This window comes from Lepidochelys kempii, chromosome 10 (genome assembly GCF_965140265.1).
Source record: "Lepidochelys kempii isolate rLepKem1 chromosome 10, rLepKem1.hap2, whole genome shotgun sequence".
NCBI classification, from domain to species: Eukaryota; Metazoa; Chordata; order Testudines; family Cheloniidae; genus Lepidochelys; species Lepidochelys kempii.
Genome location: NC_133265.1, coordinates 6,932,698 through 6,959,983, shown reverse-complemented (window position 1 = coordinate 6,959,983; position 27,286 = coordinate 6,932,698). Strand labels below are relative to the sequence as shown.

Sequence of the window (27,286 nt, the reverse complement as noted above, 5' to 3'; positions counted from 1 at the left end):
TATCTATTTTTATGTGTTTTTGAAATACTTTTCAGTTTATGACCCCGATCCATTAGAATGCTTAAGCATATGCTTAACATAAGGATATGAGTAGTCCTGTTGGCAGGGGACTACTCAAATGCTTAAGGTAAGTACTTTGCTGGATTGGGGCCTTGTCATTATCTTGGATAGCTAATCAAAATTTCTAAAATAATAGTATTCTGAATTCAGCAATGGATTTTGTTCTATATATCTAAACGTACAAACTGGTTTGAATGCTACAGGATAGTTCAGCCAGTCTTCTTTTAACCTTTCGTGGTCTGTTTGCAAAGTTTATGATTCTTCTGCAGTCCTTTTTTATTCTCCTGAAATCATATTCACTAACTTTTCTATGAAGGGGTTTCTTTCTTTTTTTAAAAATGGAGGATAGGGAAGGGAAGCCTTGTGCTGTTTTCTATGACAGTACTGCATACATGAAATATTTTGGGGGATTTTTAACATTAAAAATTCAGAGACTGAAAGTCTACCAGTTGGGAGGGAAAAGGATTTTCAGTTAGGGCTTTTGTCTACCCTAGAAGTCTGTACTGTAACTGGACACTATAGTTAAAGAGGTGCACCCCCCCCCACCCCCCGTGTGAATGCAGTTATAGTGGTATAAAGGAGCTTTATACTGGCATAGCTATTCCTATAAGGACAGGTTTCAGAGTAACAGCCGTGTTAGTCTGTATTCGCAAAAAGAAAAGGAGTACTTGTGGCACCTTAGAGACTAACCAATTTATTTGAGCATAAGCTTTCGTGAGCTACAGCTCACTTCATCGGATGCATACTGTGGAAAGTGTAGAAGATCTTTTTATACACACAAAGCATGAAAAAATACCTCCCCCCACCCCACTCTCTTGCTGGTAATAGCTTATCTAAAGTGATCACTCTCCTTACAATGTGTATGATAATCAAGTTGGGCCATTTCCAGCACAAATCCAGGTTTTCTCTCCCCCCCGTCCCCGCCCCCAACAAACCCACTCTCCTGTTGGTAATAGCTTATCTAAAGTGATCACTCTCCTTACAATGTGTATGATAATCAAGTTGGGCTATTACAGACATGAAAGTTGTGATATTACAACAAAAAAACCTTCAAATCCAGACTCCAGCGAGAGACTGCTGAATTGGAATTCATTTGCAAATTGGATACAATTAACTTAGGCTTGAATAGAGACTGGGAGTGGGTAAGTCATTATGCAAGGTAACCTATTTCCCCTTGTTTTTTCCTACCTACCTTCCCCACCCCCCCACGTTCTTGTTAAACCCTGGATTTGTGCTGGAAATGGCCCACCTTGATTATCATACACATTGTAAGGAGAGTGGTCACTTTAGATAAGCTATTACCAGCAGGAGAGTGAGGTGGGGGGAGGTATTTTTTCATGCTTTGTGTGTATAAAAAGATCTTCTACACTTTCCACAGTATGCATCCGATGAAGTGAGCTGTAGCTCACGAAAGCTTATGCTCAAATAAATTGGTTAGTCTCTAAGGTGCCACAAGTACTCCTTTTCTTTATTCCTATAAGGGAAGGGGAATAACTTTACCAATGTGTCCTCTTTATAGCAGTATAGTTGTATTCACCGTAGGACAGGGGTTCTCAAGCTGGGGGTCGGGACCCCTCAGGGGGTTGTGAGGTTATTACATGGCGAGTCGTGAGCTGTCAGCCTCCACCTCAAACCCCGCTTTACCTCCAGCATTTATAATGGTGTTAAATATATAAACAAGTGTTTTTGATTTATAAGGGGGGGTCGCACTCAGAGGCGTGCTATGTGAAAGGGGTCACCAGTACAATAGTTTGAGAACCACTGCCCTAGGACTTTTACAAGTATAACCATATTGGCTTAAAAAAATCAATCCTAACTGACATAATTGTACCAGTAAAACTTTTAAGTATACTCCAGGGCTTTTGTTTTGACTCTTCAAAAAAAAAAACCCCAAATCTTAAAGCCCCTTTTTAACTTCAGTGCCTAATAAACATGAGAGAGACTATGTTAAATGCATGAGGTTCATGAAGATCAACCTCTGCTGTATTTTTGTTGAAACCCCTGTTTTAATTATTTTTTATTAAAAATAGTGATTCTTGCATCGATTTCTCTTCATGGAATACCCAAATAGGAGGGATTTAAGCTCCACCCCCTGCTGACACAACCACTGTTTGCATGCTAAGCAGATGTAATAGCATTCCCATCTCAATCACACCTCTTTACTTACAGGTTGCTAAATTGTTTTGAGTAAAGCTGTTATATTGCTACTCCCAGCCTAGAGGGCAGGGGAGAGGAAAAAACTCATTACAGCTTGGTGATTAACATATTCATGGCATTTGTAATGTCACTGTTTCACAGAAAACAGTTTATAGAGCTGCTAAGTATATAGGGGTGTGTCAAAAAGGCAAACATCAAGGAGGAATGAAAGTCAGAAGAAAAGTATTTAAAAATATTAGAGGGATTTAAAAACATACATGCTTACATATAAGAGCTGTTAAAAATTCAAAAAAAGTATTGGATGTCACCTTTAAAGATTTAACACGCTATTCAGTTAAGATGTGGGAGCTCAGGATGTGGCCCACGCAGTCTCTGTCTACACTGGCAAGTTTTTGCGCAGTAGGGCAGCTTTCTGCGCTGTAACTCCCGAGGTGTACACACTGCCCGCCACTTAGCGCGCAGAAACTGCACAGTTGCAGCGCTGTTTAAAAAAAAACAAAACTAAACAAACCCCCACCCTGATGAGAGGTGTACAGCTTTTCGTGCTGGGGGTACAGTGCTGCGGTGCCACTGTAGAGGGCAAGAAGAGAGAGACAGTGTAGACAGCAAGAAGAGGGACTGAAAGGAGAACGCGGCGTGTCAGAATGAAGCCACGGAGTAGCTCTTAGGCGTTATGGAGCGCCAAGCGGACACGCTCCAGGCGATACTAGCTCTTCAAACCGAGCAGCTCCGTGCCTGCCCTCCACTGCAGCTGCTGTCGGAAAACTTTTCCCCGTGCACTCCCCAGACACTGCCAACGCACTCTTACAATCTCCTGGCCCCAGTCTGTACCCGCTGCATTCCACTCCTGCCCCGTCACAGTCCAGCCCTACGGACTCCCAGTACCCACTGCACTCAACACTCGTCCCTCTGCAGTTTAGCCCTGCTGAAGTACAGTACCTGCTGCACTGTACTCCAAAGGAGAAGGTTGGATATGATACCTGAACATACACAAATCTTTAACCGTTCCAGGACCTCACCTCCTCCTTGGACCCTCTCTTCCCCCGTTCCCCTCAGTACTGATAATTTTTTTTGTTTTTCTTTCTCCTCCGGTTGTTGTTTTTTAATAAAAGAACTGTTTTGGTTTGAAAGCAACTTTTATTCTATTAGTTGAAAGCAAACAGAGCCCTGCAAAACAGGCAGTTTTCTTACACCTTCATAGTGCATCGTCTGCACCAATCACAATCACCTCCTAGCTTTACAAGCACTGCACTCCCAAGCATAGCAACAAATATTAGTGGCTTTCAGCTTCAAATTGCTGTCTCAAGGCATCTCTGATCCTTATGGGCCTGTGCTGCACCCCTCTAATAGCCGTGGTCTCTGGCTGTTCAATTTCAGCCTCCAGGTGCTGAGCGTCAGCAGTCCAGCACCGAGTGAAGCTTTCACCCTTCCCTTCACAAATATTATGTCGTGTACAGCGCGCGGCTATAAGCATAAGAATATTGTCGTCAGCCAGGTTGGCCTCCCATATAGACAGCGCCAGCGAGCCTTTAAAAGGCCAAACGCACACTCAACAGCCATTCTGCACTCGCAAAAAGAAAAGGAATACTTGTGGCACCTTAGAGACTAACCAATTTATTTGAGCATAAGCTTTCGTGAGCTACAGCTCACTTCTACACTTTCCACAGTATGCATCCGATGAAGATCTTTTTATATACACACAAAGCATGAAAAAATACCTCCTCCCACCCCACTCTCCTGCTGGTAATAGCTTATCTAAAGTGATCACTCTCTTTACAGTGTGTATGATAATCAAGTTGGGCCATTTCCAGCACAAATCCAGGTTTTCTCACCCCCCCACCCCCCACACAAACACACACTCCTACTGGGTTTGTGTGTGTGTGTGGGGGGGGGGGGGGTGAGAAAACCTGGATTTGTGCTGGAAATGGCCCAACTTGATTATCATACACGTTGTAAGGAGAGTGATCACTTTAGATAAGCTTTTACCAGCAGGAGAGTGAGGTGGGAGGAGGTATTTTTTTATGCTTTGTGTGTATATAAAAAGATCTTCATCGGATGCATACTGTGGAAAGTGTAGAAGTGAGCTGTAGCTCACGAAAGCTTATGCTCAGATAAATTGGTTAGTCTCTAAGGTGCCACAAGTACTCCTTTTCTTTTTGCGAATACAGACTAACACGGCTGTTACTCTGAAACCTGTCATTCTGCACTCGCTAAGCCTGTTGTTGAACCACTCCTTGCTGCTGTCAAGGTGTCCTGTGTATGGCTTCATAAGCCACGGCATTAAGGGGTAGACTTGGTCTCTCAGGGTCACAGTGGGCATTTTGACTTCCCCTATTGTGATCTTCTGGTCTGGAAAGAAAGTCCCTGCTTGCAGCTTCCTGAAGAGGCCAGTGTTCCGAAAGATGCTTGCGTCATTCACCTTTCCAGACCAGCCTGCGTTAATGTCTGTGAAATGCCCATGGTGATCCACAAGTGCCTGGAGAACCATTGAGAAATACCCTTTCCGATTAATGTACTCGGTGGCTAGGTTGTCTGGTGCCAGAATTGGAATATACTTGTCATCTATCACTCCTCCGCAGTTAGGGAAACCCATTTGTGCAGAGCCATCCACAGTGTCACGCACGTTGCCCAGAGTTACGGTCTTTCGGAGCAGGATGTGATTAATGGCCCTGCACACTTCCGTCAACATGAGTCCAACGGTCGACTTTCCCATTCTGAACTGGTTAGCAACCGATCAATAGCAGTCTGGAGTAGCCAGTTCCCACACTGCAGTCGACACGTGCTTCTCCAACGACAGGGCAGCTCTCATTCTTGTGACCTTGCGCTGCAGGGCTGGGGTGAGCTCATCACAGTCTCATGAATGTGGCTTTCGTCATCTGAAAGTTCTGCAGCCACTGCTCATCATCCCAGACGTGCATGACGATGTGATCCCACCACTCGGTGCTTGTTTCCTAAGCCCAAAAGCAGTGTTCCACTGTGGTCAGCACCTCCGTGAATGCCACAAGCAATCTTGTGTCATAGCTACTACATGTGGCAAGATCAATGTCGAACTCCTCTTGCCTTTGTAGTTTAAGGAATAATTCCACTGCCACTCGTGATGTGTTAGAGTGAGCAGCATATTGATCAACAGTGCGGGATCCGTTCCTGCAGACCGAAGAGGCAGAGCATGCAGTACACAAACGGTTGAAAGATGGCGCCAAATGTGGACGGAAGCACAGGGATTGCTGGGATGCGAAGCGATGCATCACGGTGCATTGGGACAAGACCCAGTATGTCCCGTGACCCCCTCCACCTCCCCACAACTCTTAGCGGCAGAAGAGGAAGAGATGCTTTGTGGGATAGCTGCCCGGGGTGCACCGCTCCGAATACTGCTGCACCTGTGAACACGCTATTGCAGCTGACAGTGTGAACACACAACAGCGGTTTCCCTTCAGCGTTCTCTGAGCTGCGCGATAACTCTGCCAGTGTAGACATATCCTTATATACTGAGGCATTTTCTGTGCCAGAGAATTTCTTGAAAATTTCACCATTCATGCTAACAGTGGTTCAGTTTTACCTCTTTCGACACTGGGAGTGCTAACATAATCAGCCTGTTGGTTTCTGACATCATTTTCAGCACCATTTAATTGGTCTTGTTATGAGCTGAGTTAGATGGCATGATGCTGAAAATGATGCCAGTGGCCACTGGCTGATTCCTTTAGTACTTCCAATTTTTTCCCCAAGAACTTCCCTAGTGTAGACAAGGTTTTACTGTACACAAGGCTATAGATAGGTGAATAAATCAGGTGCTGAATCTTTTGTGCACAAGCTGAACTGGTGCTGATATCAGTAAGAGTAAACAGAAATAAGCTCAGCTGAGCACTGTTTTGGAAACTATGGTTAATTCTTGGGTTGACCTGCAAGAAGTACTCTGCCAAAACCAGGGAAGATCAGATGTGACATTCCTGACATCTGTAAGGTTTAAAAAAACAGAATAGTTCTCTTCCATGCTTTTGTTGGAAGACCAGTCAGGTAATTTTTATACATCCTGCAGAAACACATAATGTAAAAAAAATGCAATTACTCCCCTCCATTCTCCCCCCCCCCTCGTTTTCAGATCACCTTTAAGACTGTAGCAGTTTCCCATCTTTGACAACCTGTCCTTCCTATTCCCATCCCAATGCTCTGTCCATAGAAGTGGAACAACAGTGAATTTAAAGTACTTCTACCTTTCTGTTATGCTAATTTTTGAAACATCAGCAAGTAAGTGTTTGTTTTGTTAACGTTTGCTCTCTTGTGTTCAGAGCACTATTAGCATTTAGGAAAAAACTCTCCTTGTGGTAGAGTAAGGAGATTGTCGGTCTGTAGTTCTGTAAAATGGATAGCATGGACGGATCTGAGAAGGTTGAGTCAAAATCCAAGGCACTGTAACATTTGCAACAGCCTTGTGTTAAACAATGGAGTTCTTGTTTACAAACTGAAACCTCAATTTAATATTTAACAATATCTGATTTAAACATTGACAAACAGAGGAAGGCGTGGTCCCGCATACCCTTTGCAGGTAAATGGACAATGGCAACTTCTTGAGAGCAGGCTGATGATGACCTACTAAGGAAAAAGATGTCATCTGCTGCAGCTCTTTCAAGGATCTGACTGGCATGGAAACACTACCAAGCACTTCAAAGGGGATAACAAAATTGAGGGTGATCTTAATACACCCATTCCCTCTCCTTTAATGAAATGGTTGCTGTCAGCTTAACGCACATATGCTGGAATTTTACCAGCTCAAAATGCAGTCAATAGCAGATTCAGCACGATGTACCCGCACATTTAGGGGCAGTATTGACAGATTCATAGCCCCCTCTGCCAGTAGATGGACATCAATAGGTTAGAGCAGTGGTTCTCAACCTGCGGCCCAATCAGCACACAGCTGCAGCCCATGTAGCATCCTCAGGGCCATACAAGTAGTGTGTGTGTGTGGCCCATATAACACATACAGAGAGCTGCATATGCGGCCCACAATGGTAAATAGGTTGAGATTCACTGAGTTAGTCTCCTGTGCAATTTGACTGGGTATAATGGAACGCCTTGTGGGGAGGTAGAGGGAGGGGAGGAAAGAGGGTATTGGGGGAGGGGTCTCTAAGCAAAAGAGTAAAATGGCCAAAAAGCACAAGAGTAAGCTTGACTGCCCCTTCCTCATCTGAGGAGGGAGAGCTCATTCAGAGAAGGAGGAATCTGACAAATGCATGATTAAGAGAATAACACTCTGGGAGTATCTCCAGAACAAGAGGAAGAGAGTGAAAGAAAACTTTTCTTTTTTAAAATAAAAAAGAAATGCTTCATGCTTTTTCATTCCATATTCCTCCTCCTCTTTGTCCTGTCAGTTGTGGTCAGCGGCTCTTGTTCTTCATCTCTAAGTTTTCTTGTCAGAGGAGTCCTCTAAGCTGACACCATTGACCTACCCATGTCTACTGTGGGGGTTAGGTCAACCTATCTATGTTGCATGGGGTGTAAAATATTTCACAGCCCTGAGTGATATAGCTAGGTTGATCTAATTTTTAGGTGTAGACCAGGCCTTGTCTTCACTACAGAGTCAGCCTGGGCTCTTACCAATGGTGCAAGTAGAAATAATTTCTTGCTGGTACTGCACTCATGGGAGGGACACAAGGGAGGGGGTCATGTGACTTCCCCACGTGAGCCTCCGTGTTTCTGATGGAGATGCATCCGATGAAGTGAGCTGTAGCTCATGAAAGCTTATGCTCAAATAAATTGGTTAGTCTCTAAGGTGCCACAAGTACTCCTTTTTTTTTTGCGAATACAGACTTACACGGCTGTTACTCTGAAACATGTGACTCCTCTCTCCCCTGCCCCCAGCCGGGGGACCCCATGCTCTCCCCGTCCCCTCCGAGACCCCCCTTTGTATATACAAACATAAACATGCATAACTTCTCACTCCCCCGCCCCCCAAATATGTAGTATTCAATTTGTTTATATGGGAGTTGGGTGAGGAGCCATTTCAGCATATGTATGACTTACTAAAGGACAAATTTTAAGTAGAACTGTATCCTAAACTGCTTTATGGTATTGTACCCCAACATTGCATTTCAATGGGGGTTTCAACTTCCTTTTTAGGAACAGACTCCTGAAACTGTTATCAGTTCACAAAAGGGGTCCATAGTCCTGCAAATAGTCCCATTGTCTTCAATGGGATTGATCAAATGATTAAGGATTTACAGGCTTAGGTTCCAAGTTTCTAAGTTGTTCTGGACGAAACTGACCATGCCTGAGCTGTCAGATCGGATGGAGCTTCATTTGAATAAAGGTGGGCAGATGTGTGATAAGTCTTAGCTCCGTTGCTAAGATGAGGAACGTATTTTCAGCAAAGTTCTTGGCAGATTCCTGAGGCAGCTGGTTTAAAGCCGTCAGTGTCCGGCATTATAATAATCTTCACTTATAGTTCTCTCACCCACAAAACTGGAAAATGAGGCATTTGTTTTCTTTGTTTTGCTGCTCCAGTTCCAGTTAACAAAATGCATGTTAGACTAGTTGGCTGCAAAGAAGAATTCTATGTACACTGGGGACAACACCTGATTCCCGTCAGGCTGCAGAGCTGGGCTGACATCAGAATCCAAACATCCTCTGGTCAGTGCAAGCAGAGGAATTCCTCAAATGATTTTGACTTGATGTGATGCAGTATGGATGTCATGGATAATTCAGACCAATGGGGAGAAACAGAATCAAGAACACTGTTTAAACACCTTCTGTCCCCCCACTCCTCTCATCTTGAGGATTCCTGACCAACGTAATGGCACAATACATATACTAACAAACTTAAAGCCTTTGTTTAAGTTTGTTAGCACATGTATTGTGCTGTTAAAGCCATATAAAGAATGAATGCCCTTTAAGGAGCAGAGCGCAGCTCCCTGACTGGAAGGGAGGGCTAGCCCCAAGTCTTTCCGGTACCCCGTATCTGCTGAAAATTTCTTGCCGGTACTGCGTACTGGAGGGTACCACCCTACTTGCACTCCTGTCTTTTACTCAGGTACTGTTGCCAACCAACTCCTGTCCACACATACAGTCCTCTGGCTTGAGTCTGCTGGTACTTTATGCTCTGCATTTTAGGATGGGCCAGGTCAGAAGGAGATTACTTTGACGAATAAAAACTGCTGCTCTTCCATACCTGTATGGTGTGAAGCAGTTGAACTGGGTGAAGGAAATCTAAAACTCAGAGTGAATAGTTCGACAGGCTGAATTGATTCGTGCTGGAATGTTAATTGAATTTTGAGCTGAATATTCCACAGCAACATTTGTTGTTTAATTAGTTGTATCACTGTAATACCTGGGAGCCCAATTTATGGTCCAGGACCCCATTATGCTAGATAGTGTACAAACTTCTGCCTTGTATTCATTTGGAATTTCAAGACAAGTGTTGGGTTTGTTTAAAAATCACATTAATTCTGTAACCAAAATCTAGCTTGAAACTGTCAGAAGTTGTAAATTTGACCCACAGACTCCTTTAGATAGGTAAGATGCTAGAACACTATCTAGAAAGAAAAACTGTTTTTGTCTGGATTAAGACCTCAATATGCACAGATTTAGCTGCAATTCAAAATAACAGTAATAGTTTTATGGTGAAAGCCCAATGTATAGCAGAAAATGTACATAATTTTCAGTGGCTAAAATTTTGAGCTAATTATATGATGTGAGCACACTGAATACTTCAGATAGATGTGTTTACATTTAATTCACATTTTCTCTTGATAAGAAGTTTACTTTTGCTTTGCAGGCTTCTTAACTTCTGAAACAACAGGCACACTTCATTAACCGGTAATAAATTCTAAACGAAATGTCCTCCTACAGGTATAGCCCCAACATGCCTTAATTTTCTCTCCCCATGTTCTTTTGAAAGTCTCCCTCCACCTTTATTTCAGTCTAAAATAACACCCAAGTAGACATGGTAATCTGCATTTATTTCAGATTTCTACACTTTTTTTCTAATTTTGGAGTACACAGTATAATTTTGGTTATTTTCCTTACCCTTTACTAAGGGGAAACTGAAGTGCTCTCATTCAGGTAGGTATTTTCTATTGTACTATTACTATTGCATTAATCTGCATTTAGAATGTTTGGCTCAGTGCATAATGGCTTGACCTATACTCATATACAGTTCTATCGTCTTCTATTATTCATTACCTGTCTAGTAGTCTCTGTATTACTAGTGAGAAATAAAGCAAAACATGAAATGAAGCTTGTATACTGTCAGTGACATTTGACCTAGCCATAGGCAAAGGAATGTGTTGTTTTTAAAGAGACTCTGCCAAAGCTTGTAAGTCTAAAACTAGATCTACTATGTAGCTGTGACTTGGATCATTTGTCGTGATCTGCTCCACTCTTCCAGAGAGTGTTGCACTGTATTCATTCTGGAACACAGTTGCTTTTCTTTTCAGTAATACCACCTGTGTTACAGGCTGCAGAATGAAACATACAAATCAAGTCCTGAATCAAAGTGACCAGGTGATTAATTTATGTTCAGGCACAAAGTGAAACTTGCCATTCGTTTTTTCCTTTTCAGTAAACTATACTGGTATGTAGAGATACTGTACATAGAAAACTCAGCTATTATAACAGATGATAGGTCCTTTAAAATTGCATGTAATAAAAAGTGGTTTGATAAAATATCTGATTAATGTGGGCAGTGATTTAGCTACACAATGGATGTCCATACACCGTGATAAAAATTAAAGATAAAATGATCCCTTGGAGCTTCAGGCTCTGCTGAAAAATCAGCATGGAATCTAACAATCTTGTAAATCCTGAATATGCAGACATTTGGAGAAGCATATCTTTGTGCTCTAACTCTTTCTTTAAAGAAACCCTTTGGCCACCTGTCCTTCATGAAAGCTGGCTTTGTCCTCTTGTTTATGAAAGGGGAGTGGAAAGCTTCCAAAATGTGGCTTTTGAGGTCGTCCCCCCCCCCCAAAAAAAATTAAAAGTTTAAAGAAGGCCCATGTTTAGACCTCAGAGAAGGGGGACTGATTTTTCTCTTGAATTGAACCCTTGGTCAATCCCTGCCTCTAATTAGCTTTCTTAAATAATGTGTGAGAGAGATTGAAGAAGGGTATGGGGCTGGCAGTAAGTTCAGTGCCTTCATTATATTGCTTTGTTATGAATCAGTAGGTTTTCTTTTGCTGTACAACAGCACTGGAAAGCTAATATGTATCCTTATTGTCTTTTATGCATTGTGCTAAGCTTCATAGCTTCTTTTAATAATCTTCTTCGAGGCATTACAAAGTACAATTGCTCCTTTTCCTGTTTGGCTGTGGAAACAAGTGTTTGTATTACAGTACTTGAATGTGGACTAGGAAATACAACAATACCCATTTGGTTATCTATTCATTCTATAAGAATTGTTTATGAATATGGCAAATCTGTGAAACAGAATCAGTTTGAGCCTGAGGATATCTTTCAAAGTGGTGTGGAGTTAGAGCATGAAATCTAAAATATTTGAAGCCATATAGGACTATAAGCATATATCCAGTATTAGAAAATGTATTTGCATACTATCATTTTTCTGGACTGTCTTATTAGCAGGGTGGATTTGATTTAAATCAAATTGATTAAATCACAAGTCAGGAAGACTCGATTTAATTATGGATTTCTACATAAAAGTGCATTCTTGTTGGTTGTTATAGCCGTAATATGTATTCTTCACAACTCAGAGATAGATGTAGGTTTCATTTTTAGAAGGTACACACTATACATTTTTAAAGTGATTGATTTTGAAAACTTTTCAGATCAGTTTTACAGCTATATCAGAAAATGAATGATTGGTTATTTCATTTACCAAAGGTAAATTGAAGCAGATATTTATGAAGTCATTGGGAGGTGAACTATCTCCAGTTCAACAGGTTAATGATTAATATTTGGAGGATTTTCATGCCATGCTGTATTAGGAGGAGAACATCACCTGACAGATATTTAAATTGTTTTATTTAACTAAAACAACAACGTTCTATATTCTGGATTTTTTTCTTCAACAGAAAACATATAATATTTTAACAAAACAAGCATATGAATTTTTGAATTTAGCTAAACATTCAAGTTTTTTAAAATCAGGTTTGTTTTTGTTAAAATTGTTTAACTAAAATAGTTAAATGAATTTTTTTGTTAAACAAAAATTAAATTGACTACGTCAGCCAGGTGAACATGAGAAACTTACAATATTGGCTTCTGCAGCTAACTCAGTCCTCTTCACCTTCATTTTCTTGTTTGTTCATAATCTAGAAAAGAAAAACAAGCTTTCCTGCTTTTTCAGGTCCCAAATGATTTCTCAATTTGGAATGAATTAGTCCAAAGGAAGAAAATATTCTTTCTACACCAGCAGAAGCAGCTACTGCTGTTAAAAGTGAGATTAACACTTCAACAATCTCTGAATCCAAGTGCTTAAGTGACTTCCACCAGTTCACTGGTGTTACTCTCTTTAAAACATCATCAGCAAACATATATTTCTTGAATGGTTCTTATTCCCAAACTGGGTCTCTTTTACAGCCTGCTGCCATTATAGGGTTTCCCTTTTAGTGAGAGAATGGTATGGTAGATCTCAAAATCAATGAAGGCTATACCCAGAAAGACATCAAGACTTCTGGAATATGCTGCTCAAGCAGTTTCACTTTTATTTCTACTGCCTGTCCCTCCCTTCTCACATTTATCTCCAGATTTTTTCTCCTTGTCCAGGTCTGTTCCGCCCCCCAACAATCTTCTGTTCATTGAACTTTTTGAAACTTTGCACTTTTAGAGAGAGGTAAGGGATTGACTCTGTGTACACAAATTTGCAGAGGGACAATAGGGTTGAGGTCTGCTATTTCTCATATCTTTCTATCCATCCATCTACCAACCAACCAACATTTGTGCTGTTAACAAGCATGTTATCTCTGGAGACCCAAATCCACAGTTTGAAAACTGCAAAACTAAGCATCTCTGATGGTATCTTCTAGACTGAGCACTGAGTCCCATTGGGTAGATAGAAAGATTATCCTAAATAATTTATACAGAAGCCCCTGGAACCCCATAAGATTGGGCCCCTAATCCATGAACTATTGGAACTCATTTACAAAACTTTTCTTAAATATTACATGAATATTTTATCTCATACTATGGAATTAGAATTTATAATTCCTATTCCATGATGAGATATCTTTCAGCTATAATATATCTTAATTAAAACTATCTTTAGATAGGTTTTTTCCCTCAAAAAGCATTTTATAAAAAAAAATCGGATTTTTTTTTAAAGTCATTGATTTTTATCCACCCTGCTTATTTGTGTATTCTGACTAAACTCCTTCATGGCAGGTATTAATGTATTAAGTAAAGGTAGTCTTTTTTTTGTACGTGGAAAGTGAGGACTTTTCACACAGTGTAGCTACTAAATTATAAGACAATTTACTTGCATCTTCCAGGGAGCATTAAAATGTAAGCAAAACAATGTTCCAAAATTTAGCAACTGGTATTAATAGCTGTATTAAGCAATGGTGTGTAATAACATGGTTTGTCCTGAATATTTACAAAATGGATTTTAATATAGCAGTATAGGATTTGCCATAGTGGATGTTATCACTAGTCTTTCCAGTCCGGTATTACCAGGTTGCTACTTCAAGTTATAAAACACAAATCTGTGTGTGTGGCGGGAGGAAGGAAGAGTTAACCTTAACTTCACCAGTTCCTGACTTGAACTCTTTACTTTGAAACTGAGAGAGAGACAGTGGGGAGGTAATATCTTTTATTGGACCAACTTCTGTTGGTGTAGAAGATACAAGCTTTTGAGCTACACAGAGTTTTTCAGCTCTTTTTAGCTCAAAAAGCATGTACTCTCCACCAACAGTAGTTGGTCCAATAAAAAGTTACCTCGTCTACCTTGTCTTTCTCTCATCCTGCGACCAGCACAGCGACAATAACACTGCAAAATTATTTTGGAACTGTAATATTCCCAATTAGTTTTTGTGTGAAACTTTAGGGATAATATAACAACAGATAAGTATTAGCTTCATTCGAGTTGCTCCTGCTTGTCTTAGGGTCTATATTTGACTCAGCTAGCTTGATGTTAAAATATGTGGCATAAGGCATGTCTTATGGGAGGCAGCATGTGGATGAAGCAATTGGACTGAGAGTTGGGAGACCTGGGTTCTGTTTTTATCTCTGCCACTTGCCTGCTGTGTGACCTTGGGCAAGTCAGTTCACTGTGCCTCTGTGTCCCCTTGCACCCTCTGTCTTATCTAGTTGTTTTGTAAACTCTTTGGGGACAGAGACTGTCTGTCACTGCGGGTACAGTGTGTAGCACAACGGGGATCTTGGCTGTGGCCTCTAGGCTCTACAGTAATACAAATATTTTCACATTAAGAGTTAGTCATGAATGAATGGGGCTGGGGTTTGAGGATCTCTGGTACTACTAATAAAATGTAGTTTTGTATTGTATAGTTGTGTAAACCACTCCTTTCCATGTACTTGAAACTGCACACACAACACTGTACAGATGTTACATTAATCCATTGTGTATTTCACTTTTCTAGAATATGAACACATTTTTAGCTATGTCTGGCTGAATCCCTTTTTATGAATGTAATCTGAATCTTTGTGAGAAAATTTGCAGATCTCCCTTTCTTGTAGGAAAAGGGGGGAAAATTGGATATTTTTGTTAAAATATCTTGTTTGTAGAAATGTGTGCAGTTTAACCTGTTTGATAACTCTCTCCTGAAGTAGTGTGATAATTAGTACCAACAGGTCAAAAAGGGCATTTTTTTCTCATATGTACTGATAGTAATGACTAATCTAGCTTGTATGTGTATTTCTTCCTCCCAGTATGTCCTCCAGCTAAAATCTGGTGTCTGTGGTCTGGCTGTTTTAGTTTTAGTAATATTGAAAACATTGACGCTAACGTCTACTTGATATGAAAGGGATATTTACACCTGTATTTTTTTCAGTTTTAGTTGCATACTTAACTTGACCCTGTTTAAATTTTCTTACTGAGTTTCTTGCTTTGAGTGAAGGCTATTTTATCAGTGTAGACCAAGGGTCGGCAACCTTTCAGAAGTGGTGTGCCGAGTCTTCATTTATTCACTCTAATTGAAGGTTTCGCGTGCCAGTCATACATTTTAACGTTTTTAGAAGATCTCTCTCTATAAGTCTATATTATGTGACTAAACTACTGTTGTATGTAAAATAAACAAGGTTTTAAAAACATTTAAGAAGCTTCATTTAAAGTTAAATTAAAATGCAGATCTTATCAGTTTAGTGCCGTGGTTCTTAACCTGGGGTGCACACACCCCCTGGGGGTGCAAGATGCCCTTTCTGGGGATGCGAGACGTGAGATTTTTTTAGAAGGTAAATCATCGAAAATACAAATTAAGCGCAGGCACATAAGCACAACTACTTTGTTTCATCAACCCTATGTATTTATTAACATTATACATTTTTTAACGATTACTGTAATATACAAAGTTTTAAAGTTTTTAAGCTAATGTAGTGTAATTTTTGATAAAGGGTGAGAGAACATATTTTGAGAACTCCAGCCCATCAGCGGGCTGAGCGGGGCCAGGTGTAGTGTATTCAATTGCTCCCCATAGGAATGTGCTACTTATGGTGTACTGCTTACGGCTGCCAGGCCTGGTGCTCTGAGCGGCATGGTAAGGGGACGGGGAACAGGGGTGGTTGGATATTCGTGGGAGTCCTGGCGGGCCTGTCAGGGGTTGGAGGTGTGGATAGGGGTCGGGGCAGACAGGGAGCAGGGGGGGCTTGGATGGGGTCCCAGGGCGTGGTTAGGGGCGGGGGGTCCCAGGAGGGGGTGGTCAGGGGACAAGGAGCGGGGGGGGGGTGTTGGATGGGTCAGGGGTTATGAGGGGGGCAGTCAGGGGGCGGGAAGTGGGCCGGCTGTTTGGGGAGGCACAGCCTTCCTTACGCCGGCGTAGTGTATTCAATTTCTCCCCGTAGGAATGAGCTACTTGCGGAGTACCAGGACTGGCAGCCGTAAGCAGTACGCTGTAAGTAGCACATTCCTATGGGGAGAAATGTAATACACTACACTGGTGGACAGAACCCCAGACTGGTGGCGGGCTGAGCCGCTCAGCCCGCCGCCGGTCTGGGGTTCTGTCCGCCAGCTCCTGCCAGCCGGCGTCCCGACAGCCAGCCCCACTCCGCCTGCTGCAGGCCTGGGGTTCCGTTCACCCAGGCCGGCAGCGGGCTGAGTGCGGGTGGCGGCCGGGACCCCGGCTGACAGCAGCGTGCCAGTAAAAATCGGCTTGCGTGCTGCCTTTGGCACACGTGCCGCAAATTGCCAACCCCTGGTATAGACAAACTTCAGTGTGTGGCTGTACATTTCAGACCACTCAGTGGATTCTATTGAAATCTGTACATTAGGTGGATTTATATTGCTTCTCTTTTGAATTGTTTTATTAATGTCTGTGTGCATTGGCCTCATTTCTGTGTTTGTCTTAGCAAACTAAAGATGGTGGTTTATCTCTTGTGAATTTCATTTAGTCTCTTGGTTCAGATCTGATAGGCAGAAATAGTCAAGAGTCCTTCCATCTGCATTCGATATCTGAATAACTGTCATGAGGAGAATCCTTCAGGGTTATACATATTATGAAAGTGTTTGAATAAGACCTAAAGGAAATTGAGAAATTAGATATTCTCATCACCCCACCCCCAAGATTACTCCTGACATTACAGGTAAACTGTAGTTTTCTCTCTTCAGAATTGCATATTCCATTCCTATTTGTACAAAAGGTGACAAAATTATTAGAAAATAGAGAAAAAGTGGCCCACTGTGATAGGCAGCAATATTAGGTGGATGAAATTTTAGGGACCTCAGTTAAAAAAAGAAACCACCACCAACAAAAAGCCTTGGCTATCCCTTTTAAGAAATCTGTTCATGTTGGTGGTCCCTGCAGCTGCTTTTTGCAAAGAGCAATAACTGTAATAAACAGGTTTTACTTTTTGCTGCAGTTGCAATTATACTGTTTACAATGGGGACTGTGATTTTTTGTTGAAGTTGCAAGTATATTGTACTTTGTATTCGTTCATTGGTGAGATGCTAATTCACTAAGGCCTCTTAAAAGAATCCTAAATTTTCTATGAAAATAATTGTTTTCTATGAAACCAACTAATCATGCGTTAAAAATGTTCTTTCTTTATCAAATGGCGATATTTAACTTTTATCTCAAAGGCTGTTCTCGTATTCTCCAAATGTTAAGGTCAAGTAAAATATTAATTTTATAAGAATGGGGAAGCAGATGAGTTGTGTATCTTTTAGTGTTTGCTTTATGAAGTGCCAAGAACTTGATTTATTGCTAGTGACAAAATAACTGAAAAAATGAAATTAAACTCTTGGCACATTTTTATTTTAGGTAAAGCGAATTAACACGAGATGGTCCTTCCCCCAAGCCCTTCTTTGCTATTTTTAATAGGATAAAATGAAAGTCACTCAAAATACTAGGTTTCAGAGTAGCAAAAAGTGGAATAGCTGGACCAGGGAGGCAAAATGTTTCTAAACTGGGTCAAAAAAGGTACCATGTTAATGATTGGACTCAGCACTGTTTTGCTGACTCATATCAAACAAAGCTATTTAATTAGCAATTGAAATTGCATAATTATTTCAAGGTATGAATATGTAAAGTATCTGAATGCTAGAGTTTGCACTGTGTAACAATCTTATAATTTTCTACAGAAGTACAAATGATCAAATGAAGTCTTTTAATTTTGTTGAAGAGCTAAGAACACCTTTGTTTCTGCTGCACCTAATTCAGTGTGCTCACTTATTAACATAGCAAACAATTTCATATTTTTCAAAGTGTTCCTCTTTAGATCCCTTTATTCTATTCTGTCTACTGCAGGTTTACCACTTGTGCCTGTAACATATGCCACTTTCTGTTGCTACTGCAGCACATCATTCAAACTGGGAGAATTAGACTATAATCAGATAGAGTTCCCATCACATGCCAGAGTGTATACACATAGTGCAAACTCACTCATTTCCAGTGTTTGGCTTTATTGGTAACTCAGAAATAAATAAAACATAAGCCTCAACCTCAGCCTTTCCCCCAAACTTTGGATTCCCTGCAGACCACCTTTATATTGAGAGAGGCTTCAAATCCCACTTGTATCTTGGGCTTTGTCTTCACTACAGAAAGAAATGTTTTTTTCCTAGTGCAGATATGGCCAATGTTGGGGATAATTCAGTCTACCTGCTAGTATGATTGACCATCATATACCCTTTACTTTTATGCTGGGGTTCAAGCACCTGGTGACTCAACAGAGGAAGCTCTGCTCTTGGCCCGTTTCAGGGCATAGCACTGACTGTTTGGTTTCCTCTCTGTTAAAATAGGTGCTTCAGTCTAGGGCACATTCTTGAGTGCAAGACGCGTGGTTTCTTACGCACCTGATGAAAGTCAAGCAATAATTAAGGGTCTTTTCGAAGGCTACTTCACTTTGAAATACTCCTTTCTAAAGCTTAGCGGAGGAATGCTAGTTTTTTATATGAATCCTCCTCCAAGGGTCTTGGACTTAATTATGCTGTGGTTGCTCTTACTTAGTAGTTCAGCTATGGATGTTGAAATTAGTTTTCCAAACCATGTCCATTTGTAACACTGCCAGTTTATATGTAGGTAGTTGAAGTTGCTTCTTGTTGCTGTTTTTATTACTTACCTCTTTGTTTTTTTCATAACATTGGGCACCCAATAACCTTTTCCCGATCAGATGGCTAGTCATGTAATCCTATTAGTATACTTGTATTCCTCTGATTTTAGGATTAGTATCCATACAGACTCGATGTATCCATCCTCACCACTCAGAATTGTCTCATATTCTATGGAATTTCTTAGTATAGTACTATTCCCTCCTCTAACCTAATCGGTACTTCACGTGTAGTTTATATCCAGGTATTGCAGTATCTTTTATTTTTTTTATGCCTACTGTTATTCTGAATGTTCTTGTTATCCATATAAATATCCAAGCCTTTTCTGAATGGTGCTAAGCTCTTGGCTTCATTGTTATCTTGTTGCAAAACTTCACCAGTTTTTTCCCCAGTTATGGAGGGAGTGGAGTTCAGATGTTTAGATGGGGACTCCTCTGCCAAGCTGAGGAGACTCCTCTCGGAGCAGTGTAATCTCTATTTCCTATCCAGATGCTGCTACTGAGCTCTGTTCCTTCTGGTGTTTGTCTGATGATAGATCAAAATTCTTTTCCTGTGAGTTGGATTTAAATAAATGTAAAGGATTGCACTATGCTGATGCCTTTTATTTGAAGTCTGTTTTTAACTCTTATTAGAGAGACAAAGTGGGTTAGGTGTTTGTTGGTGTTTGTTTATCTTTATTGGGCCAACTTCTGTTGGAGAAAGACAAGCTTTCAAACTTACACAGAGCTTTTCTTCAGGTCTGGTCTTATGGCCAACTTAATTTTCTGCAATACTTAAACTATAGTAGTTTGTATCTTAATTCTTCCAAGAATAAATATTGAGACAGATTAAAAAAAATCTATAATAATTAATCTTGTGGTCACTGATCTTATTTGTGGAGAATTGTATTCTTGAAAGGACATATTCTTTTGTACTGTTCTTTCACTGTTATAAAGTTGTACATTTATTACTGACTTAGAAAAGTTATCTTCCTAAGTTGAACCCTAATTCTGCCTTCATTCAAAATGGCATCATAGTAATCTGAAGAATGATGGTAATGTTAAGCTTGTAATCAGTGTGTTAATTCTCACCCACGCCTTTTGTTACAGATAGTGCAGTTTCTTATACAAGTCTGGAGAAACATTACTGGAGAACATTTTTAAAAGTACAATCCTTGTTCTGCCAGTGTGGTAACTTTTTCCTTCTGGAATCGGTGTTTTTTGAGTATTTAAACTGGTTTTATTAGTAATTTGTAAAACAATGCAATGATTTTTTTAAATTTGAAAATCAAAGGATATAATTAATCTTAATACAATTGACATAGTAAACATACAGCGTTAATATCTGAATGTCTGTTCACTTGAGTAATGCATTGTAAAGCTTAAATAGGCCTCTGCCAATTTGAAATCTAATCATCTTCAAAAAAGTTTAAAAGGTTTTGCATTCATAAAGCTTACAGTTGAGTTCCCTTGACAATATTTTGGATTTACAATTACATTTTCCTATAATTTAAAACAAATCCTTCCTCTGTGCTATGTGAAATATGCTTCCAAGCAGCAGAAACTGTGACTCTGATAAACACATAGTGCTGTCAAGTAAACAAACTGTTTTCCCTCTGATCTGCTTAGCTTTGCAGGTCACCTTGAATGCATTATTCTGCTGCCCCTCTTCAGTGGCTCCCAGTTAAATGTAGAACCCAGTTCAAGGTGTCTGCCCTGATATTCAGTGCCCCCTATGAATTTGGCCCTGGATACCTTAGAAATAGTGTGATTAGTTTATAGGAAATTCTCACGCTCCATGACCATGAGTTCCCACAACTGACACCTCCTCATCTATTGTTGGGAGTGGACTACATCCACCCTGATGGAATTGGTCACCCTGTCAGCACTGGTTCTCCACTTGTGAGGTAACTCCCTTCTCTTCTTGTGTCAGTATATTTGTCTGCATCTGTAACTTTCACTCCATGCATCTGAAGAAGTGAGGTTTTTACCCACGAAAGCTTATGCTCAAATAAATCTGTTAGTCTTTAAGGTGCCACCGGACTCCTTGTTGTTTTCACAACAGCTATGTTACACTAGAACACTGAAATTATTAACCAACAGAGGGAGACTCATGAGGGCAGGAGACTGAACTTTTGAAGGACCTGGACCTGACTGGAATTTGCTCCCATGAGGTGGACCTGACTCTGGAACTTGATCCTGTGAGATAATTACTATAGACCTCACAACAAAACTAAATTCACAACTAATTTCTTTGGCTTAGCTTTCTCTCGTTGTCAGTGTGCATTGTGATGAAACAACCTGTAAACTAATCAGAGTACAGTAATAGACATGTTCTTTTTATTGTATATTCTAATGCTTTTTTTACTTTTGATATTTATGTTGCTGATTTTAAATAGTGTGAATTTCCAGCAGTTAATCTTACCTTAGTCTTGAGATAAGGAGCAAAAGTGGGTTTCGTCAAGTAAAATGCACTAGGGACTTTGAAAACACACCTTCAGTTGACTTCAAAACTTTGGACAATTTTGTTGGATGATTTTATTCACAAAAGAACAATTAAAGCTACAACTAATTTTTTTTTTAATTTTCTTCTTTTTAGGTTGTTGTTTCCCGTGTCTTGCACCTTTTTCCTGAAGGGAGGAAATGATCTTAGGAGAACTTGTTTCAGATTGATCACTGATACGGAGTCTTCAAGGTCCAGAAACTTGCACTGGGGGAAAAAATTAATCTCTTTGAAGGTTTTTTGAAGTTTGTCTTATTAAAAGGGGAAAAAAATGACGACTTCGTCTATTAGACGGCAAATGAAAAACATTGTGAACAATTATTCAGAGGCTGAAATAAAAGTTCGGGAAGCAACTTCCAATGACCCCTGGGGTCCTTCTAGTTCCTTAATGACTGAAATAGCAGATCTGACTTACAATGTGGTAGCCTTTTCTGAAATTATGAGCATGATCTGGAAACGGCTGAATGACCATGGCAAAAACTGGCGGCATGTGTATAAGGCCCTTACTCTGTTAGATTACCTGATTAAAACTGGCTCTGAGAGGGTGGCACAGCAGTGTAAAGAGAACATTTTTGCTATTCAAACACTGAAGGACTTCCAGTATATCGATCGAGATGGTAAGGACCAGGGCATCAATGTACGGGAGAAGTCCAAGCAGCTGGTCTCTCTTCTGAAGGATGATGAGCGACTCAAGACAGAGAGGGCCCAAGCCCTGAAGACCAAAGAGCGTATGGCTCAGGTGGCCACTGGAGTTGGTAGTAACCAGATCACATTTGGCCGAGGTTCCAGTCAGCCTAATCTATCCACTAGCTATTCAGAGCAAGAATATGGCAAATCTGGAGGCTCTCCTGCATCTTACCATGGCTGTAAGTACAAATAATCAATAGCATGTAAAAATGAGGTTGGTTTTGTTCTGTAAATCTACATCTTTTTCAGAGCTTTCAGATTCTGATTTGCAGTTATATGAGAGAGGAAGTGGAGCTTTCTAGAATATTAGTGTACAGATCACAAGGGGTTTTTGCAGTGACTGAAACGCTATAGGTCTTCTGGGAAGTACTAATAATGCCTTTACAAATTACTAAGCTTAATTGCTAGTTGGGGAGAGGGTGAATATGTTGATTTAAATTGATTTATAAAACAATTTTACTTCCCTTGTTCCAAAGGTGGTGAAATCCCGCCATTTCCATGAATGGATTCCAATGTTTAATATGACATGTCTGACTGGGGCAGAGCAGCAAAGGGGATTCTTTCAGTTAATATTCTGCATATGTTTCCAATTTTGAGAGGTGTGTGTGATGAAAAGTTTGTTTTGTTTTATACTTCATCCTTTTAGGTTTCTTTTCAGAATTCTACTTTAATAAAATCAGCACAGGGAATTCCCTTGCATCCATCAGTTTGACCAGACTTCCTTTTATTTTGTTGCTATTTCATTTTAGTATGAGCATGACACTTAGTTTACGTCATTGCTCAACAGTTCTTTTAAACAAATACCGTTGTAACAGTTCAATACTTCAGTGCTTAATTCTCCACAATACACATTTGTAGTATCAACTGTTGGTATACAAACATCAGTACAAAATACTGTTTCATTCTAAAAATTAACGAGAATACAGTGCCAAAGAAATGGGTTCTTTGTATGCTGCTTGGGCCCACTTGTGTTATGAAGTCTGGTTTGGCACTTCTTAACATAAGTAATGATCTGCTGAAGGCTGCTTTGGCTGAAATCTCAGTGGTTGTGGTATAATGCTAAAGGAGAACTTTTTTTTTTTTAAATGAACACTTACAGTATCTGAAGTGCTGTAACAGAGTCAATGGTGAATTGAATAAGTGTCAGTTATAACAATAATCTTTCATTTGTTGGGCCCTTCATCCTAAATTATTACTACCTCTCAAGTTATAAATACAGGAATTGCCTTCACAGCCAATGACGTGCCACCCGCTTGTTGTGCGGAAGGCAGCAGCAATTTAGCAGCACATAGGGTGACCAGATGTCCCGATATTTTATAGGGACAGTCCCGATATTTGGGGCTTTTTCTTATATAGGCTCCTATTCCCCCCCACCCCCGTCCTGATTTTTCCCACTTGCTGTCTGGTCACCCTAGCAGCACATAGCAATATTGCGCAGCAGTTTAGGATAGGCAATGAAAAATACTTTATCTATTTAAAGTTACAGAGAAAAGCACATTAAGTGTCCTTATCCTAACTGGAATTTTATCAGGCACCAATCCTAATACTTCTTTCTTGTGAAAAATACCATGGGATCTTAAATGATCCCAAGTACTCCGAGCCCCTGTTTTCCCTCTTATTAGAAAAACCATGGAACATCCAACCACTGAGTACGTCTTTTTATCATGCTGGGGCATTGTTTCAGTATTGACTCTGAAAGAAGAGCATCTTCATTGTGTCACAAGGATATTAGGTTTTCTTTTGAGCTCTCCCTTCAGAGAACTAACCTAATCGAAACATACTTGGCTAGGAGATTAGGATGAAATATCATGGCTCTTAACTTGAATTGATTTATTGAATCAATCCTCACCATGGTATGTTAATAATGTCTTGGTTCTATTCTTCAACGAAGTAGGTATATTTAAACATTTTTATTTGCCATACTAAACCAGATAGCAGAGGTTCAAACTTTCTTTTGCTATATTCATGCTGCAGGAGAAGGTATCCTGCTGAATTCTTATTCCTTTTATGTTTTAGGAATTTTATTGTGTGCTAGATAGCAGAACCATGTTCAGGTCATTCTTTCAAAACAAAATATTAGTGTCATGTGTATCATTATTTGCTTTTACTTGTGCACCCGAGTGTCTTCTCCACATCTTTATTTGCAGAACCACTTGTGCAGCAAAGATTTTTTTGAGCTCCTCAGACACCCTCAAGTAAGGAAGCTTTAGAAACTCCGGAGCTTCTGGCTTATAGCGTCCCCAACACGTTAATGCTAATGACCAAACATTTTGCTGGGTATTAAAAATATTCTTTGAAACAATCCAAACAACAAATTAATTACATTTTATTGAGCTTAATAGACCAAAGCAACATCTACAGGTGAAAAGAGAACCAGAAACTATTTCAAAGCAGCAGTGTCCATTACCAGGGGGAGTGGGAGATTGTGTGGTGGGGCACAGAGTATTACATTGTGAGCAAAAGAAACCAAAAACAAAACCCCAGAAATTTAAAGTCTTCCCTATTAGTGTAGAATTAATTTAGGCTTTAAAATAAATAAATAAATAAATAAATACAAGATAATGGAAAATCCTGGTTTCCATCTATAGACCATTCAAAGGAAGATGAGTTATGTCTATCTGCATTATCCTTTCTTCTCATATGGTGTGAGCATGTAGCTCTATTAAACTACGTTGAAAGAGTAAACGTTTCACTTTGCAAGCCATTGGGAAATATCCTTGTAAGTCAGGGGTGGGCAAACTACAGCCCAGGGGCTGAATCCGGCCCATCAGACGTTTTAATCTGGCCCTCAAGCTCCTGCCAGGGAGTGGGGTCCGGGACTTGCCCCGCTCCACGTGTGCCATGGCTCTGCGCAGCTCCTGGAAGCAGCAGCATGTCCCACCTACGCGTGGGGCAGCTAGGGGGCTCCGCATGCTGCCACCGCCCCAAGTGCCGTCCCCGCAGCTCTCATTGGCTAGCAACCATGTGCCTGTAGACGGGACAGTGCACAGAGCCACCTAGCTGTGCCTCTGCATAGGAGCCGGACTGGGGACATGCCGCTGCTTCTGGGAGCTGCTTGAGGTAAGCACCTCCTGGAGCCTGCACCCCTGACTCCCTCCAGTGCCGCAACCCCCTACCCCAGCCCTGATCCCCCTCCTGCTCTCTGAACCCCTTGGTCTGAGCCTGGAGCACCCTCCTGCACCCCAAACCCTCATCCCCAGAGGGGCCCCTCACCCCAACCCTGTGTCCCAGCCTGAAGCCCTTTCCCACGCACTGAACTCCTCATTTCTGGACCCACAACAGAGCCTGCACCCCAAGCTGGAGACCTCACCCCCTTCCGCACCCTAACCCCCAATTTCATGAGCATTCATGGCCCGCCATACAATTTCCATACCCAGATGTGGCCCTCAGGCCAAAAAGTTTGTCCAACTCTGCCCTACAGTTTAATGCAAGTTCACCTCAACATAGCCAATTAATCTATGGGTGGATTTTTATATGGTTCCAAACTTCTACTTAAGGCCACCGTAGCTATTTAGGTGCAGGTAGACAGATAACCACAACACTTCTTCATATATTTATTACTAGTATTTTTTGTTTTATTGCTATTCAAAATATTTTGTACTTTTGAAGTTTGGGTGTTTGCTCTTATATCTAGCTGTATTAGTATAAATATACATTTGGGATTAGTTCCTTGAATAATTGGCTTGGAGAATTTGTAGATAATATTTTGCTTCATTCTTGCTAGACAGCTTATAGGAATTCTGGATAATACCTCTGAATTTTTAATCAAATGCTTTTTGTGTACATTCCTTTTACTTAAGATGACGTTTATTGTGATGTGGCTTGCACACGTATAATTCTGGTTTCGTGAGAGATGAGTTTCATGAAAGTAAACCTAAAAGGGCTCACTTGACAGTTTTATGTAGGAGTAGTCATGAAAATAGGGGTAGTGGGGTCCAGTGCACCAGACTTGATGTTGGAAACTGGGGTTCTATTCTCAGTTCTGTCATTGACTTAATATGTGACACTGGGTTGGTCACTTAACCTTTGTGCCTCAGTTTCTACATATGTAAAACTGGGGTGATGGTGCTTAGCCATAGATGTAAAGCATTTGGTGATCTACAAATGATGATCAGTAAGAGCTTAGTACTGTGATGTGAAATGTATGTTGTTAAATAAATAAAATTGCTTGACTGGCAGGAGATTGACAGGGAGACTGACAAGCGGTGGAGAGGTATTCAAGTGTTTGTATTTGTAATTGGAAATTTATAATTGGAAGATTATTTTCAACACAGTGTTCTTGCAAATAGTCTTATTTTGCAGTAACTGTTAAAGCTTCTCTACTTACCATCTGCAGCATTTCCATTTCTTGGAAAATTGCTGACACCTGTTTAAACCCTTAACTATGTAATTGTAGCTCAAATTCTGAGTTTTAAAATAACACCAGACTTGAACTCTAATTCCCAGCCACTGTGGAGATACTGACATTTACATGATTTTACTTCACACTAAAATAATTCTGAATCTACCGTTCTCAGTTCTTTATCTGATATTGCTAATATATGTTCCTATTAACATACAGTTAACAGCATGTGAACTTGATCACTTCTTCCAAAAAAGCTTTATTCCTTATTTGAGGATGTTTAAATTTTGTGATGTCGCCTTTGCTATTAGGTGGGTATCTGCCCAATATAAGACAATTTCATGCACTCTTTAATCAGTGCTTAGAAATTATACCACAGTGATAGACACCTTGGGAGTACTTATGAGCCAAATTGATGGGATTTTGAAATCATTGGCAGGATTCTTATTGTTTTTGGAAGTTAAATCAGACACTAAAATAGACAGTCTAGAATTTTTTTTATCCTCATGAAATCTCATAGTAATGCCTAGGATTCCCAGAGATTAAGATTTTTTCCTCCCTAGTTCGCTGGCTCCACAGCAGTGCTTGGGGAAGGCTTTGTCTAAACTAAGAAAGTGCACTGTGTTGGGAGAGAACATGTTAAACCCGACTTGGCGATGTTATCTTGTGCAGACGAGAAGTGTTTCAAAATGTTCGCTGGTCAGGGTTAATCTGAAGAGCCCCCCAGTTTCCAATGCGGGTAGAATGCACCGGGGAAGGTCACTTTTTACACTTGTGGCTATAGCATGTATAGCAAATCCCCAGTGGTTACAAACCCCATGCCTCTATTTCCCCGTCTTTAAATGGAGATAATACCAAGTTTTGTAAAGGTCTTGTAGATAGTCTGATGAAAAGTGCTC

The 27,286-nt window shown here is 40.5% G+C and overlaps 1 protein-coding gene across 6 annotated transcripts in view; it reads left to right on the top strand.

Moving 5' to 3' along the window:
• EPN2 (epsin 2) overlaps positions 1–27,286 on the top strand; it is a 69,890-nt gene that overhangs the window by 10,139 nt on the left and 32,465 nt on the right. For 4 of the 6 annotated variants that reach the window (XM_073361783.1, XM_073361786.1, XM_073361785.1 and 1 more), the window contains exon 2: positions 21,455–22,224. In XM_073361783.1, coding sequence (XP_073217884.1) covers positions 21,630–22,224 — 595 coding nt within the window. In that variant the 5' untranslated portion in view covers positions 21,455–21,629. Of the gene's footprint in view, positions 1–16,387; positions 20,763–20,972; positions 21,057–21,454; positions 22,225–27,286 lie in introns of those variants that run through there. The other 2 variants (XM_073361781.1, XM_073361782.1) reach the window with 2 other exon arrangements.